At 35.6% G+C, this 15,324-nt stretch overlaps 1 protein-coding gene across 13 annotated transcripts in view; it reads right to left on the reverse strand.

Moving 5' to 3' along the window:
• The window catches only part of Taf1b (TATA-box binding protein associated factor, RNA polymerase I subunit B), a 79,798-nt gene that overhangs the window by 16,685 nt on the left and 47,789 nt on the right, over positions 1–15,324 (reverse strand). For all 13 annotated transcript variants that reach the window (XR_013429278.1, XR_013429277.1, XR_013429273.1 and 10 more), the window contains exons 9-14: positions 12,703–12,850; positions 10,195–10,372; positions 9,576–9,622; positions 8,048–8,138; positions 1,253–1,323; positions 164–386 (exon numbers count right to left, since the gene is read on the reverse strand). Coding sequence is in view for 5 of the 13 variants with exons in the window: in XM_078029680.1 (XP_077885806.1) it covers positions 164–386; positions 1,253–1,323; positions 8,048–8,138; positions 9,576–9,622; positions 10,195–10,372; positions 12,703–12,850 (758 nt within the window). In the remaining 8 variants the exon portion in view is untranslated. The remainder of the gene's footprint in view (positions 1–163; positions 387–1,252; positions 1,324–8,047; positions 8,139–9,575; positions 9,623–10,194; positions 10,373–12,702; positions 12,851–15,324) is intronic.

Raw genomic sequence — 15,324 nt, forward strand, 5'->3', positions numbered from 1 at the left:
GTGGTTACTTAGTATGTTCAAGGGCCTGGGTTTAATTACCAGCATCTCTGGCTCTTTTACATATGTGATTTTTTTTTTTTTTTGAATCAGAAAGACTATACCTTCAGGCCAAACTGGAGATTTCATCATGCCTGTTTTTTTGTGTTCTAAAAGCATCACGTACCTTCTACAGAATTTCTGGGTACTAAGCCAGTATAATGAATTCTTGGTCATCAGCGACTGGCCTTTCTTTATCAGGATTCCCTGGAGGCTATGTCCATGGAAACAAGTTCTATCAGCATCTTCTTTAGCCCAGTTGAACTGAAAACTTGAAGGGCTTTTTTTTTCAATAGTTGGTGTTGAATCAACCAGTGCACTAAATTGCTTTTGTAGATTTACCACCATTTCTGGAAATGAAGGAAAAAGAACAAAGGAATAAAACAAAAACTAACATTAAATCACAAAGCCTGGAGTTCCCTTGATAGCAATGTTGGGTTCTCAGTTTTTTTTTTTTTTTTTTTTTAGAGAGAGTGAGAGAGAGGGGGACAGAGAGAGAGAGAGAGAATTTTAACATTTATTTATTTTTTCTTTGTTCTCGGCGGACACAACATCTTTGTTGGTATATGGTGCTGCTGAGGATCGAACCCGGGCCGCACGCATGCTAGGCGAGCGCGCTACCGCTTGAGCCACATCCCCAGCCCTGGGTTCTCAGTTTTGACAAACATGTGATGCTAACGTATGATGGTAACTTAAGCAAAACTGAAACTAGATGGGGGCATAAGGGATCTACTTAAAAATGATTAAAATGGTGAATTATATATGTATATATTTTATCACAATTTGTAAAAGAGAACATACAAGACAATCTAAGGGAAATTCTCTAGAAGTCATAAAAATACAGGATTTTAGATTCTGATGGGAACTTAAGCTCTGTTTTGAATAACGACACATTCCTCAAATAAAGAGATTCTTACGGATACTCCTTGCAGAGGGGGATGCTCCTCTGCATATGTGCATTAGAACATTTCAAAGAAGTAGGAAATTTATTTATGCATTCACTTTTCAAGTCAAGATATCTAGCTATTCTACGACTGTGTTGTTAGCTACCCTGCATGAGTGAGAAACAATTCAACTCACCTCTTCTTCTTCTTTTTTTTTTTTAGGCAGATACAATATCTTTATTTTATTTTTATGTGGTGCTGAGGATTGAACCCAGTACCTCACAGGTGCTAAGCAAGCACTTTACCACTTGAGCCACACCCCAGCTCCTCACCTCTTCTTTTATATACTACTGGTCTGTCGATGTGTGAGTAGTAGAGTGGTTTTTCACTTTTCCACATGTACCTGTGCAAGGTAGAAAAAAATGCACCTCAGCACAATTCAGGACAGTTTCTCCAAGCAGTATCTGGAATTTCTGATATTCAGTTTAACAGCTCTGGCTTGGAATGGCCTATTAGCACATGTCTACACTGTCTATAGAGCTCACACCCCAGAAGGAGAACTAAGTAAGAGCAGGCCAACAGAATGGGGTGCTCCCCCTACCATGCTGCCGCATCCTGAAGAAGCTATTAATTACACAAAACAAAACAGGTTTCTCTCACTATAAAATTCCCTTGCTTTTTAATCACAATTTGTAAAAGAGATATACAAGACAATCTATATTGTCTATATTCTGTCTTTATCTATATTCTGATAAAGGGAAGCCATCTAATAAATGATTGTTCCTATCGCTTTTGCCTTGACTGCCCTTTGCCTAAGTTAGTGGTACTTCTGATTCTGAAACTCATAAAGTAGACAATAAATGCCAGTCTTTTTTGGAAATCTATCCTATTCCTGGTGAAAACGAGGATGGTAAAGCCCTACTAGTGTTCCCTGCACTGACTCAACCTATACTTGCCAGAGAAAGCCAGTCAGGGAGGTTTATTGTAAAACAGGGATGTGGGATTGAGCTGGCCCTGCAGCATCCCCTCAGGGGCAAGACTAAGAGTCATCTCGCATTCCTATAGATTATCAGTGACCAGGCCTAAACTCAGGCCAAAGGGAAGTGATATGTTTGATTCTGGTTATAGTGACCACTGCTAAACTTTGCCAAGCAGATGCTGCAGTTCTGGAACAAAGATAACAATGTTCATTTAAAAATCTCATTTTCATTCTGAGTTCCCTGAAGTGAAGGACTTTCATAACCTGTGGCAATGAAAAGAACATTGAATCAGAGGACCTGGCTCTGCTACTTTCTAGTGAAACGTCTAGGGACCTTAAGTGACAAATGATGGAGATTCTCAAAGGCACAGACTACCTCAGTTTTCTTTATGTCCCTTGTGTTGAGAAGGAACAGCATACAATAGGAACTCATTTAAATATTGTTATTGAATAAATGAATAAACAAATTAATTTAACATCTCTAATTAGTTTACTACAGAACTGTTGTGAGGAATAATTTAGACAATACCCGTACAGGTTCTTTGAATCCTTTTATTATCTAGATCTTCCCTCTTTCCTTTCATTGTGGTACTAGGCTTGAACCCAGTGGTGTTCTACCACTGAACTACTTTCCAACCCTTTTTATTTTTTGAGATATGGTTTTGCTGTTGCTGAGGATAGCCTTGAATTTGTGATCCTTCTGCCTCAGCCTCCCAAGCTGCTGGGATTACAGGTGTGTGCCACTATATGCAGCTAGATATTTCTTAACTGCCTGGCTAGTAGGCACTTTCTTATCTGTGGACTTTCTGGAAAAGATGATAAGAAATAAGAAGTCAGAAATATAAGGATTTGTATTTATCTACCTGTGGTATCTTACAATTGGTAATTTTTACCATTCTTTTTTTTTAAAAAAATATTTTTAAAGCTGTAAATGGTTTCAATATCTTTATTTTATTTATTTATTTTTATGTAGTGCTGAGGATTGAACTCAGAGCCTCGCACATGCCAGGCAAGTGCTATACCACTGAGCCACAACCCCAGTCCCTTTACCATTCTTTTTAACAAGGGAAAGAAAATATTCATAAAAGTAGGGGTTTTAACAATACAATGATAGCAAATGATTGCTTTAATGAATTGAAAAATTGAAAATTTTCAAGGATTTAAGAAATACTTAATCAAATCAGTATAATCATGACTATACATAAAAGAGAGAAGTTAACTTTTTACTTTAAATTTCCACAGTGATTTAAAATGTTAAGAACAGAAATAAAATTTCTCTAGGCCAGATGCAGTGGCACATGCCTATAACCCCAGCAACTTAGGAGGATGAGGCAGGAGGAGTGAAAGTTTAAGGATGGACTCAGCAACTTAGCAAGACTCGATCTCAAAGTAAAAACTAGAATGTAACTCAATGGTAAAGTGTCCCTGGGTTTAATTCCCAGTACAAAAAAAAAAAAAAAAACAAGAGAGAAAGAAGAAAAGAAATGAATTTCTCTAAATATCAGGAAGCAGTAGAGATTTGTAATCAATATAACATAGGAGATAATCTTCCTAAAATTATGTATAAACTAAAATTTGGTGAAGCATACCACATTTAAAATAAATCAGAGAGGGCTAGGGTTGTGGCTCAGAGGTAGAGCACTTGCCTAGCATGCATGGAGCACTGAGTTCCATCCTCAGCACCACATAAATATAAAATAAAGATATTGTGTCCACCTATAACTAAAAAATAAATATTAAAAAAATAAAATAAATCCGAGAGCTTGTCATTTAACCCCATGGTAGTTGAGTCTGTCTTCACTTTTTAAATTTTATTTCCTTAAATGATAAAAGTAACAAAACTTAAAGTAATAAAGAAGTTCCCTAAACTCAATAGTCTAATCGCAGTCCATGGGTGTACTCACTGTACACATTTCTTAAGAATGCCTAGCCCAGATAGGTGCTTCTTATTCATTTATAATAAACACCTCCACAAGTAGAATCAAGGAGGCATTATTACTTCCTTAGAGTCACATGCCCAGAGGATAGGAAAGGAGACTTAAGATAACAATGCTCAACTGTCTGGACAACCCCTCTGAAATTACAGCTTCTTCAAAACTTTGCTATACTGTACCTACCTCTTCCCATTACATAAAGCTACCAAAAAAAAAAAAAAAACCCCATGCCACAAAGGCCTTAGGATTTTCTAGCTGGAAGACACTTGCATATTTTCTTCATCTCTATGTGATCTGTTTCCCTATTTAAAAAAAAAAATTAGGGCTGGGGCTGTAGCTCAGTGGCACAGTGCTTGTCAAGCATGCATGAGACACTGGTTCAATCCTCAGCACCACATAAAAATAAGCAAATAAAATAAAGGCATTCTATTCATCTATAACTATAAAAAATTTAATATAATTCACATATAGTAAACTCATCCTTTTCAGTGTACTTATGATTAGCATTAACACACACATTACTGAGTGCCTGTAATCCCAGTGGCTGGAGAGGCTGAGGCAGGAAGATTGCAAGTTCAAAGCTAGCCTCAGCAATTTAGCAAGGCCCTAAGTCAACTTAGTGAGATCCTGCATCAAAATAAAACAAACACACACATATAGTTATATAATCACCACTACAATTAACATACAGAACATTCCATCACTCCAAAAATCTTCCAGGTCCTTTCCTATACCTTGACCTTGAGCAATGATCAGTCTGCTTTTTTGGTTCCTATAAGTTCAGCCTTGCTCAGAATATAATATAAATGGAATCATGCTAGGGTAACTTTTTGAGTTACCCTAGCATGATTTTATTTTTGAGTCTTTCATTTAGTGTAATGCATTTAAGATTCTTTCACACTGTTGGATGTAGATTTGTTCCTTTGCATTGCTCAATGGTGCTGCATTGTATGGAAATACCAGTTTGTTCATCCAGTCACCAGCTGAAGGATATTTGGACTGCTGCCAGTTTTGGATGAATATGAATGAATCCACTATAAACGTTTCTGTACAGTTTTTTGTATGAACATAAGTTTTCATTTCACTTGGGTAGACATCTAGGAGTGGAAAGTGTTTGATATTGTAATTAAATATATGCTTAACTTTATGGGAAAATGCCAAATGTTCCAAAATGGCTGTACCATTTTGCAATCCCACACTTGGTATGATTAGTTTTTGTTTTTGTTTTGTCTTGAGTCATTCTAATCTGTTGTAATGGATATTGTATGTGGTTTTAATTTGTACTTTCCTACTAACTGATAATACTGAGTATCTTTCATGTGCCATCAATACATCATCTTTGGTCTGTTTATTTAAAAACTGAGCTGTTTTCTTATTATATTATAGATAAAAATCTTTTATCAGATAGGTGATTTGTACATAATTTCTTTCAATATCTGGCTTCTTATTCCCTTAAGTGTCTTTTGAGGAAAATTTCTTCAAATAAAGTACAATTCATCAATATTTTTCACTCATAAATTATGATTCTGATATCATATAAGAAATTTCTGCCTAACCCAAAAGGCCACAGGGCTCTTCTACATGCTTTAAAATGTTCCTCCATGTTCTTCTCAATACATCTTATGACAAATAAGTCACTAAAGCAGCTTAGTAATATTTTTGGGGTTTCCAACTGTTATTTACTAGTGTTTTTTATCATCTCATGCATAGGGACCCATGATTAGCTGTAGAAAGTGTTTTAATCATTTTCATCTGACAACATGAAAAATGATATCCAGAGGAACAGAAAGAAAAATTAGAAATTTAGAGTTGTCAGCACTGAAAACAAACAAACTACAAAAGGAAAGGAAAAAAGAAATTGATATTTTAAATTGGAGAGAGATAGGGGAAAAAGAGACAGGTACAGGTGGTGACTGCACAGCGCCCTGTGCCAGCATTAGGTGGTGGTGATTAAAATCAGTCAGTGGTGTTCACACCACACGTGTGGATTAGTCGGCAGCACATACTATGAAGGAGGACTGTGGTAAGACAGCCCCTGGACAACCTCCCTGGGGCTTGGAGTCCCCATGGAAAAATGGCATTTTATACACAGATTTACTTTTTTTAGTTATTAAATTCTCCCCTGAAGTAGTAAAATGTCTGTAAGTCTACACTGATTGTAACAGTACAATAGGAACAGGGCCATGTTTGAAGTGTGAAGTGGGTGGGGATAAGTAATACCTCAGTACCACCAAAACACTGGGCAGCATGGCCTTGGAGCTCCGGGCCCTCAGAATCATCAGCACTGGGCCCAATACACACCACAGAAGGAACACAGACTCTCCAAGATGGTCTCTTGCTCTTGCTGCTGCACTCATAACTACTAAGACCCATTTTATTTTACACACAGGATTATAGCCAAGGAGATTAACCATATTTTTAAATTTTAATCACAAACTATTTTTACCATTTTTCTCATAACTGAGTATCTTCACTCAAACAGTGACCAACAAATTTGTTTAGATAATAAATACATTAAAGTACCTTTTCTTTTTTTCTCAAGATAATAAATTTTTTTTAAAAGTAACATGCTAAAGATAGTACTAAAGAAACTTCATCTTTCAATTATGTCATCTTTATGAAAATATGTAGAAAAATTTTACTTAACTTTCAAAACTTCCTATAACCTTTCTATTCAGAGAACTACCATCTTTGAAATAATCTGAGTGAATATGATCAAGTAAAAAAAAAAAAAAAACTGATTCCAAAGACCCCATTACCTTAACCACTAATTTTAACAAGTTTCCTAAACATGTCCTATATCAGTCTTCTTGATTGTAACATGACAATAATATGGAAATATTTTTAATATAATACATTTAATTATATTAGTTTCCCATCAAGCAATCAAAGACATGTAATGAGGATTACACTAGTCATGCCCACTAGTTGCGGGGAGGCACTTCCACTAATGACTGCCACTGTACTGTTTTTCTTGCCGGACTCAGTTCATTTCCAGCTTAAAGCAGGTAAACCGAAATTGGCTTTCTAATTTTTTAACATTTGGTTCTGCTTTAATCAAACCCAGCTTCCCATTTGTAACTTGTTCTGTATATTTTCTACATGGCTGCATTTTTAGAAATTTGATCAAGAACATCAAGAATCTTTGTGCACAATATTCTTTGCCTCTTGCAAGGACTCTCACATTCAGCTAGTCCCACAGACCAGTGGTCTTCTGAAGCATACCTGCTATGAAAGCTGAAGAGCCCTATTTTACTGATAAGGAAACTGAAGCTGAGTAAATTATTCTTTTAAATAATCTGAGGAATTTAAATATTTCCCAAAGGACATAATTACTTGATAGAATTAGTACTATTATACATTTACATAAACAACAGAGATGTTGACATTTTCTTCAACATCTCATAAAGATTTAAAGTTCTAGGAATATATATGAAACCATGTGAGAGATAAATGGAAATGTACTTTATATGATAGTGATTAAAATTTCAGTGCACTGAGGCTAGAAAGTGAAGTCACACTAGTCTATAATGTAGTCACACTCAAACCCAGCACTATCTATCCCTAAAGGGTTGCTTTTTCCTTTCTATCACAATGGACCTACCTCTGAATGACAGATCAAAGAGAAATCAAGCAACAAGGTTAACTGAATTAAATATACTTGCTGTCTTCTTCCCTTTGTTTTTGATTTTCACTGAGATCATTATTTTGGGGAAACATTCCAAGTAAATATATCACAGGGTTTCATTTCATTTGTAACCTTTGTAATAATGGGAGGCATAGATGGGAAATCATGAATTTTGATGAAGGGGAAGAGGGAGGAGTATTAGAAACACAAGCAAGACTCATGCAAACTGTATAAAGCAAAGTACTAAGGACAATGTGGTACCCTGTGGATTTCATGAAAAACTGGCGAAATATAAAAAATAAAAGGGGAGTGTATGTTGGTTAATAGTTGTTAGTAATAGAAAAATGGAGAAAATAGGGCCTGGGGTATAGTTCAGTGGTAGGGCATGAGCAGCATGCCCAAGGCCCTTGGATTAGTTCCTTGGACTGCCAAAAAAAAAAAAAAAAGTTAACTAGAATGTATAGGGCTACAATGATATTTCTAGGAAAAAAGTCACAGTACTGAAAAGTATAGAAATTTCAGCTTTCAAATGTAAAGTAACTGACAGAAATAAAGTAGGTGAATCTAAAGTGAGAAGAAAACATACTTTGCTCTTGTTTCCTCCCATTTTTGTCTTTTCTCATCAATGGCTTTCTTCATGACTTGATACCACTTTCTGAACTCAAACCATGGCTTATCTGAAATAAATGAAATCCATGATTATTAGCAAAATAAATCACATAATAATAACATACACTGTTCACTTGGGTCTTTATTCACTGATGTTTAACGAAAGATTTACATAATAGCACTTGGAAATGATGAATGGAGTCACTGTTGCCATACTCTAATGTGACTTTCCTGAGTAGTTTGTCACTCCTCCTCTAAGTTCCTACCTGTACTGTGCCCCCCACCCCAATATTACACTGTAACCATCTTCTGAAGTGTCAGTTTCTCCTACACTTGACTGTTACCTCCTTGAGAATGGAACATTTTGTTTGTCACTACCCAATCAGGTCTCCTCCCCATCCCAATTCCAATAGCCAGAACACACAGTCTGACGCTGCTCCAACATGTTCAGCAAACACATGAATTGAAAAGCAAATGATAAATGTGTGAAATGTGCTATAACAGCTGAATACAGACTTCTAGTTTCATCAGCAACTATTTCTGTTCTTTCTAATCCTAATTCAGATTCTAGAGAAAAGGAAGAAAATGGACTGTACTGGACATCTGGTGTGTGTTCAAAATGCAGCAACATTAAGTACAACAGCATTAAGCACAGTCAAGGATAAAGGGGGATTATTCTCCACTATACTCCAACAAAGACAGTGTCTTTAATGTCTAAAAACATTTTTGACCTAAAATAATATGGCCTTGTAGGTATACAGCCAGAGGGGAAAGCAAACTACCAAAAGAACTGTAAGCATAGAGGACAACTGTAATAATTAATACAACTCAAGGTTCTTTGACCTTAGTAAATCACAATTTTTCTGACTCTCAGTCTCCTCCTCAATGAGGGGAGGAAGGGAATGCAGGACAACAGGGGAACAAAGACATGGGAACAATAATCCTTGCCCTGCTGACAGTAATGATTCTGAGGCCTCTAAGGAAGACAGGTTTGAGTGCTTTCTTTACCCCCACATTACACAGTCGGTGGATCACCTTTAGCATTACAAAGGACATCAGAAAACATCTAGTTCCATCTTTCAATTTATATAGATGCCAACATGAGCACTGTACAGAAAGAAGTGTTTTATTTTGCACACATTCTAGGAAGAATATACAGTGAGTACTACCACGGAGTGATAAGAAGGAAGAGCACTCAGGCAGAGGGAGAAGCAGGAGCAAAGGCTGGGGCCTCAGAACAGACAGGGTGGTCTGTCAGAAAGTTGATGGTAAGTTCATTGTCTAGCCGGGCTAAAGAGGGGAAGTTGAAAGTAAAGAGTCACTGAAATTTCTTAGTAGTCCACAGATATAATTAGATAATTATGAAAAAATATCCCTGGTAAACAAGGTGCATTTGTATAGACAAATATGTGCACATGTGTATTATTCAAGTTTCTGCCTACATTTCTTTCATCTTTTAATCCATCATCTACATTCACTTTGCATTTGACTGATAAATTAAGTACCTTGCTTGTTCTCTTCATTATGTATTTCAGCAAGATCAGACAAAGACCTGGAGATAATAATAAATCAATTTACTTAGAAATCATGTATTTAGACAGTTAAATTTTGAATTCTTCTTAAAGAAAAGTACAAAACAGTAATTTGAAACTGATGTCAAATCTTCGTGGAGAAGCAGTCACTGAAGCAGGGAAGAAGACCCTATGAACACTATGACTCTCTGTTGACATTTGGAAGGAGTAACACTGTAAAATTCCTCTATGTTCTAAAACAATCTTTAAGAGACAATGCCAGAGCCTAAAGGTATCTAGATGAAGTGCTGAAATGATTCTTTAGGATTTATGATAATATTTTAAAACTCAGAAGTATGGATAATGAGAAACGCTGCTACCTAAAGAATATGAATGAAATATGGTCAAATGACTGACATCAACGAAGCCAAAGCGCTATCTGAGAGTGTGTCACTACTTGGTACTAGCCAGTATCTACAGTTTCTCACTGAGATAACACATGGAATCCTCTACTTTGAATTATTAGGTAAAAGCAATGTTTACCCTACCACTTAAGAAAAGCTAAGATTGGCATAAGAAAGCATTACTTGCTGTATGACTGACACAGACTTACCATTCTAAATTGTCATCCAATAAAAAGAGCAGTTTCAATACAACCACAATGACAGCTACAGCTTCTATGTCGTATTTGACAGCTTTTGCCTTTTTAGCTATGGGATCAAATGTTAGGAAATCTACTTCTCCTATTCCAGTCATTTTTACCACTTGGCAGGTTAATCCATGCATTTCATCTGTTGAAGAACAAAACAATAAGATGTGAATTAAATTCTTTGGCTAACTAGATTGTAGTTAACATGTGTATCCATATAAGCAACCATTACTTGAGATAATCAGTCAATCAATATTGAAAAAAATGAAGGGCATTTGTTGCCTCAGCATACTTAAGTCACCTCCAGGGGCCCAGGAGTGTGTCTATGTAACAGCACCAAATTCATAGCTCTCTGGTTTTTGTCAATGGCATCATACAACCGAATGCACTATTGAGAGGAGTATTTATGAATTCTGAACACACTGCAGAGGTCCTCTTACAATCTTAAGTATGGGTGGTTTGCGACCAATTTCAGACATTTTAAAATCTCAATCCTAAAGTTCAAGGATTATCACATCTTATTTTGTAGACCTATTTTGTTTAAAAAAATTGCTAACTACTTTCCCCTGCTAAGTAATAAAACAAACTCAATATAGGACATTTATAGGATAATAAAGGTAGAAGAAAGGGAACAAAATCATGAAATATAACTTAGAAATATCTCCTTTAACATTTTGGTGTTTAACTTTTAATATTTTTATGAATATTTTCATTTCATGTAGCTGTGGTCATGTTATTTTATAATTTGGCTTGTTTTGTTTTTTTATAATAACAAATATCTTTTATGAACTCTTCATAAACATTGTTTTAAAAGCTAGATAATGTTGCAATAATTATATATACATATCATTTATGTAAATATTACCTTTTTGTTGGATTTTTAAGTTGTTTCTGATTTTTCAGTATTAGAAATAAGGAGACCAGTAACATTTATATATAATTTTTTCCCATATTTCAAATTATTTCTGTTGCACAGATTTCAAGAAGTGAAATTTCTCTTCCCTGGTTCTTTAAAATACTGCCTCCAAAATCAATTAATAAATACCAAATGATAATAATGTCTCTCTGCATATACTAAAGTATATTTAATTTTACTCATTCTTCTCAGGAAGATTCAGGTAAGAAATACTTTTATACAATAGCATCCAGAAAACACTGTTACCCTCTTTCTGCACAACAAACATGAGAACTACACTAGCTATTAACCAGACTATCATATTTTGGTAATCCATGTGTCCCTTCCATAACCTATTTTTATAAGTTCAAGTTTTTTAGAATATGTGTTAAAACACAAAAACTTTCCATCCCTGTGAGAACCATCGAAGAAATATTTACAAAACAGTGCCAAAGAGTAATTTGATCTGTGTTACACATCAAAATACAGAAATAAGATCTTTCAAATTCTGGAGTTCTGATCAAATAGTGTCTTTTCAAATCTCATTTAAATCACATTTCTTAGCTTTATAAATGATACATTTGGAAAGCTTAAATTATTTTTGTTCCTGTTTTAAAAAATATTTTAAAATTATAGACATTGATATTTGTTACTAACATTTCTACTTTCATAGCTAGCTAATGTATATAGACTGTTGATTATAGGCATTTTTTTCACATATGCATTTTCCTTCCTCTAAAATACATTCCAACTGCGAATGTAGCACACACCTATCTTCCTGTCTATTTAGGAGGCCGAAGTGGGAAGATTTCTTGAACCCACAAATGCAAGACCACTCGGGGCAACCCATAAGACCCAATTTTAAAACAAAAATACATTCAATCACATTTCTGATATTGCTTAAACAATGATGTAATCATAACATGTTTGCATTTTCTCTTAATAAAAGTCCTGACTTTCTCACATTTCTAGTCTAGCAAGAAATTCAGGGCTGGCTTCCATCAGCAGATTCCATCAGGGTTACCTGTGTCTTGGTGTACTGTGAGCAAGGCACAGTGAGGCTCTCTTTAAAGGCTGTCAGTGCCTCAGAGAGTTCATTGTGATCTGACCAGACTCCCATCTTTGTTTACTTTAGAGACTGGAAATAGCAAATGCTATCTAACAACAAAAATGTTACCACAGATTAACTTCTGGGATTTTTTTAAAGTTAGAACTCATTATGTAGTAATAATGCTTCGTGCAAAAAAGAAGTGCTACATTTTTTAAAAGCAGGTCATTAATGACACATACTAAAATATTTGCTACTTTGCTTGCACTCAGCAAACTTGCTATAAATACCACATATATTCTCTCAAGCATAAATCTCTCACACTAAGATAGACCTTTGTTTCTTAAGAGTTGTCCTTTAACCATTTTAAATTTCTGAATTCTTTTAAGAAAGGATTTTGTAATGAAGCCTCATGGTACTATGGACCCTTTCAGGTGGCTCTAAGTAGTCTATGACTGCAAAGGGATTCTACATTCTACTTCTCACAATCTCAGCAGTGACACACCTCACCACAGACACCACACCTTACCAGGGAGATTCACTTCCATTAGGTATTTCATACTCAGGACATTGGGATGAAGGTAGCAGGCTTCAGTTATGTCTGGAAAACGAGGCAAATCTAAAAATGTGGCAACTTCAATCACGTTTTTATAGATATCCTCATAGTCAGGCCAAGACTGAAATAAATGAAAGGCAGTTAGAAAAGCAATTCTTGTAACAAAAATTATTTTTAAAGTTTTCTGAATTAAAAGTAATATGTATTCATTGAATAGAATTTGGAATATGGAGAAAAATATGAAAAGGGAAAACACCTGCAAATCTTTACTATTCTAACTTAACAATTTTCAACATTAACATTAAAAAGCTACTAAATGGCTCATAAAATTTGGCCTTCCTACCATATCTAATGAAATCATTACTTCTTGCCTCAGAAGGATCTAGAGGAAGGATAAAGTTGAGACTCAACCAGGGTTATGGTGTTGTCAGTACTACTCTAATACACAACTCTCATCTCTTCTGCATCCTCTCATTAATCTTCAAATCCATTTCACAAATGCAGCTTATGTGGAAGATAACACCAGGCTTTAATTCTACTAGTTGATAACCACAACTCAACTTCATAGTAATTTCTCACATATAAAAGCTTATAAAATTCAGAAAAATCTGAATAAATATCAATAAATTAACTCTGTTCAGTCCTTGAAAATTGCCCTTGTTGTTTTTGCATCTTCTGTTTATATTTTTTCAATGTATGAACATTCCTAAGATTAATACTATATATACTTTTCCTAATTTATTCATCCACCTGCATAAAAATATCAGGTTTGGAGCCTAGTTTAGGCAAGGTCTGTGCAAGATACTTTGGAAAATACAAAGATAAATGAGATAGATGTCTCAAGAAGCTTACAATGTAGAAAGGGAGATAAGGTGTATATATAAAACAACCATAGTTCAAAATACAAAGTTATCAAAATATTGTAAGGTATAAAAAATGCTCATGAGATTTCAGGAAAATTAACATTTCTGATATGGTAGGACCCTGTTAAAATTGGTCCTGAGTCAACTGACCACAAGTTCAAGGCTGCCTTGGGCAACATGGTGAGACTCTGTCTCAAAATACAATAAAAATGGCTGAGGATGTAGCTCAGAGGTAGAGCATCCTTGGGCAATCCTCAGTACAACGCACACACAAAGAATTGGTCCTGAATACAAATGCTTTTAAATCAGTTGGTAGTAATTACAAGTTGAGTATATGCACATTCAATAACAAAGCAATTCTCTTAGCTGTAGGAGCCCAAAAGAAGCATGCATACATGGTGAATATGGTGAGGTGTGTCACTGTCTATAACAACATACTATTTGTTAAAAAAAAAAAAAATCCCCAAGCAGGAAACTATTCAAATGCCCATTAAATCAATTCTGATAGTCTCACATCAGCAATGAAATAAATGCTCTACCTGTGATGGTATGAATCTTCAAGATAAAACATACAAAGCCAAACACAAAAGAGAATGATTCCAGCTGGAAGCGGTGGCACATGCCTGTACTCCCTGCTGCTCAGGAGGCTGAGGTGGGAGAATCATGAGTTCTAAGCCAGCCTCAGCAAAGGGGAAGTGCTAAGCAACTCAGTGAGATCCTGTCTCTAATAAAATACAAAATTGGGCTGGGGATGTGGCTCAGTGGTCGAGTGCCCTCGATTCAATCATCGGTACCAAAAAAAAAAAAAAAGAACGATTCCATTTATAAAGCAGCTCAGTCTCAAGCCTGAGTACTGTTAGAAGTCAGGACAGCCATGGCTCCAGGGGGGGGTGGCTCGTGTATGGAAGGAGCACTCAGTGGAACCGCTGGATGCTCCTACAGTGAGGGACTGGATGTATGACTCTTCAGGCTGTGACACTCACCATGCTGCTGACAGTTATGATATGTGCATGTTTCCAGATGTCCACTTTATTTCAATAACCAATAAAAAAGAGGGAATGCGAGAAAGGAAGGGCATCACAGGTTAGGTGACTATTTGTGTATCACTTTTATGAGAGAAATAATCTAACCTGTTAACAGAATTGGGTAGATCTTGAGAAGTATGTGGTCTACACCCTTTACAAAGTCCCTGGCAGGAACATGTCTGGTCCTTCTTGTAAATGTCTAGTGACAGGAATTTACTACAATCCCCCCAAAAGCCAGTCATTCTTGTGTATATGCAGGACTGAACCCAGCATGATGCACACCTTACATTCAAGTTCAATCACTAAGCTATACCTCCACCTTAGTCATTCCATTTTTAATAGTTCTAATCATTAAAAAGTTCTTCCTTAGTCTAAGGAAAAGTTGCTTCCCAGTTTGAGCTTACAGTCAATGAAACCCCCAAGTTGTTTTAGAAAATACTGCTGTTAAGTCATGTCTCACCATCTGCTAAATGTGTGACTATGTTTGGGAGCCAAAAGAAGGAAATTATTATTTCTCTGTAAAATTTCATTTTCTTAAATTTAGCTAATAGGCAAAAATAAAGCACAGGGAGATGCTTTATAATGTTACAGGGATATATATGTTTACAGGAAACAATCATACTACTATTTTCCAGAATTTTTTAATCTAGAATTTAATTCTGCTTTGCATGAAGCTACCAGATCTCTGTCTTATAGATATATATTAT

Source organism: Ictidomys tridecemlineatus, chromosome 12 (genome assembly GCF_052094955.1).
Source record: "Ictidomys tridecemlineatus isolate mIctTri1 chromosome 12, mIctTri1.hap1, whole genome shotgun sequence".
NCBI lineage: Eukaryota > Metazoa > Chordata > Mammalia > Rodentia > Sciuridae > Ictidomys > Ictidomys tridecemlineatus.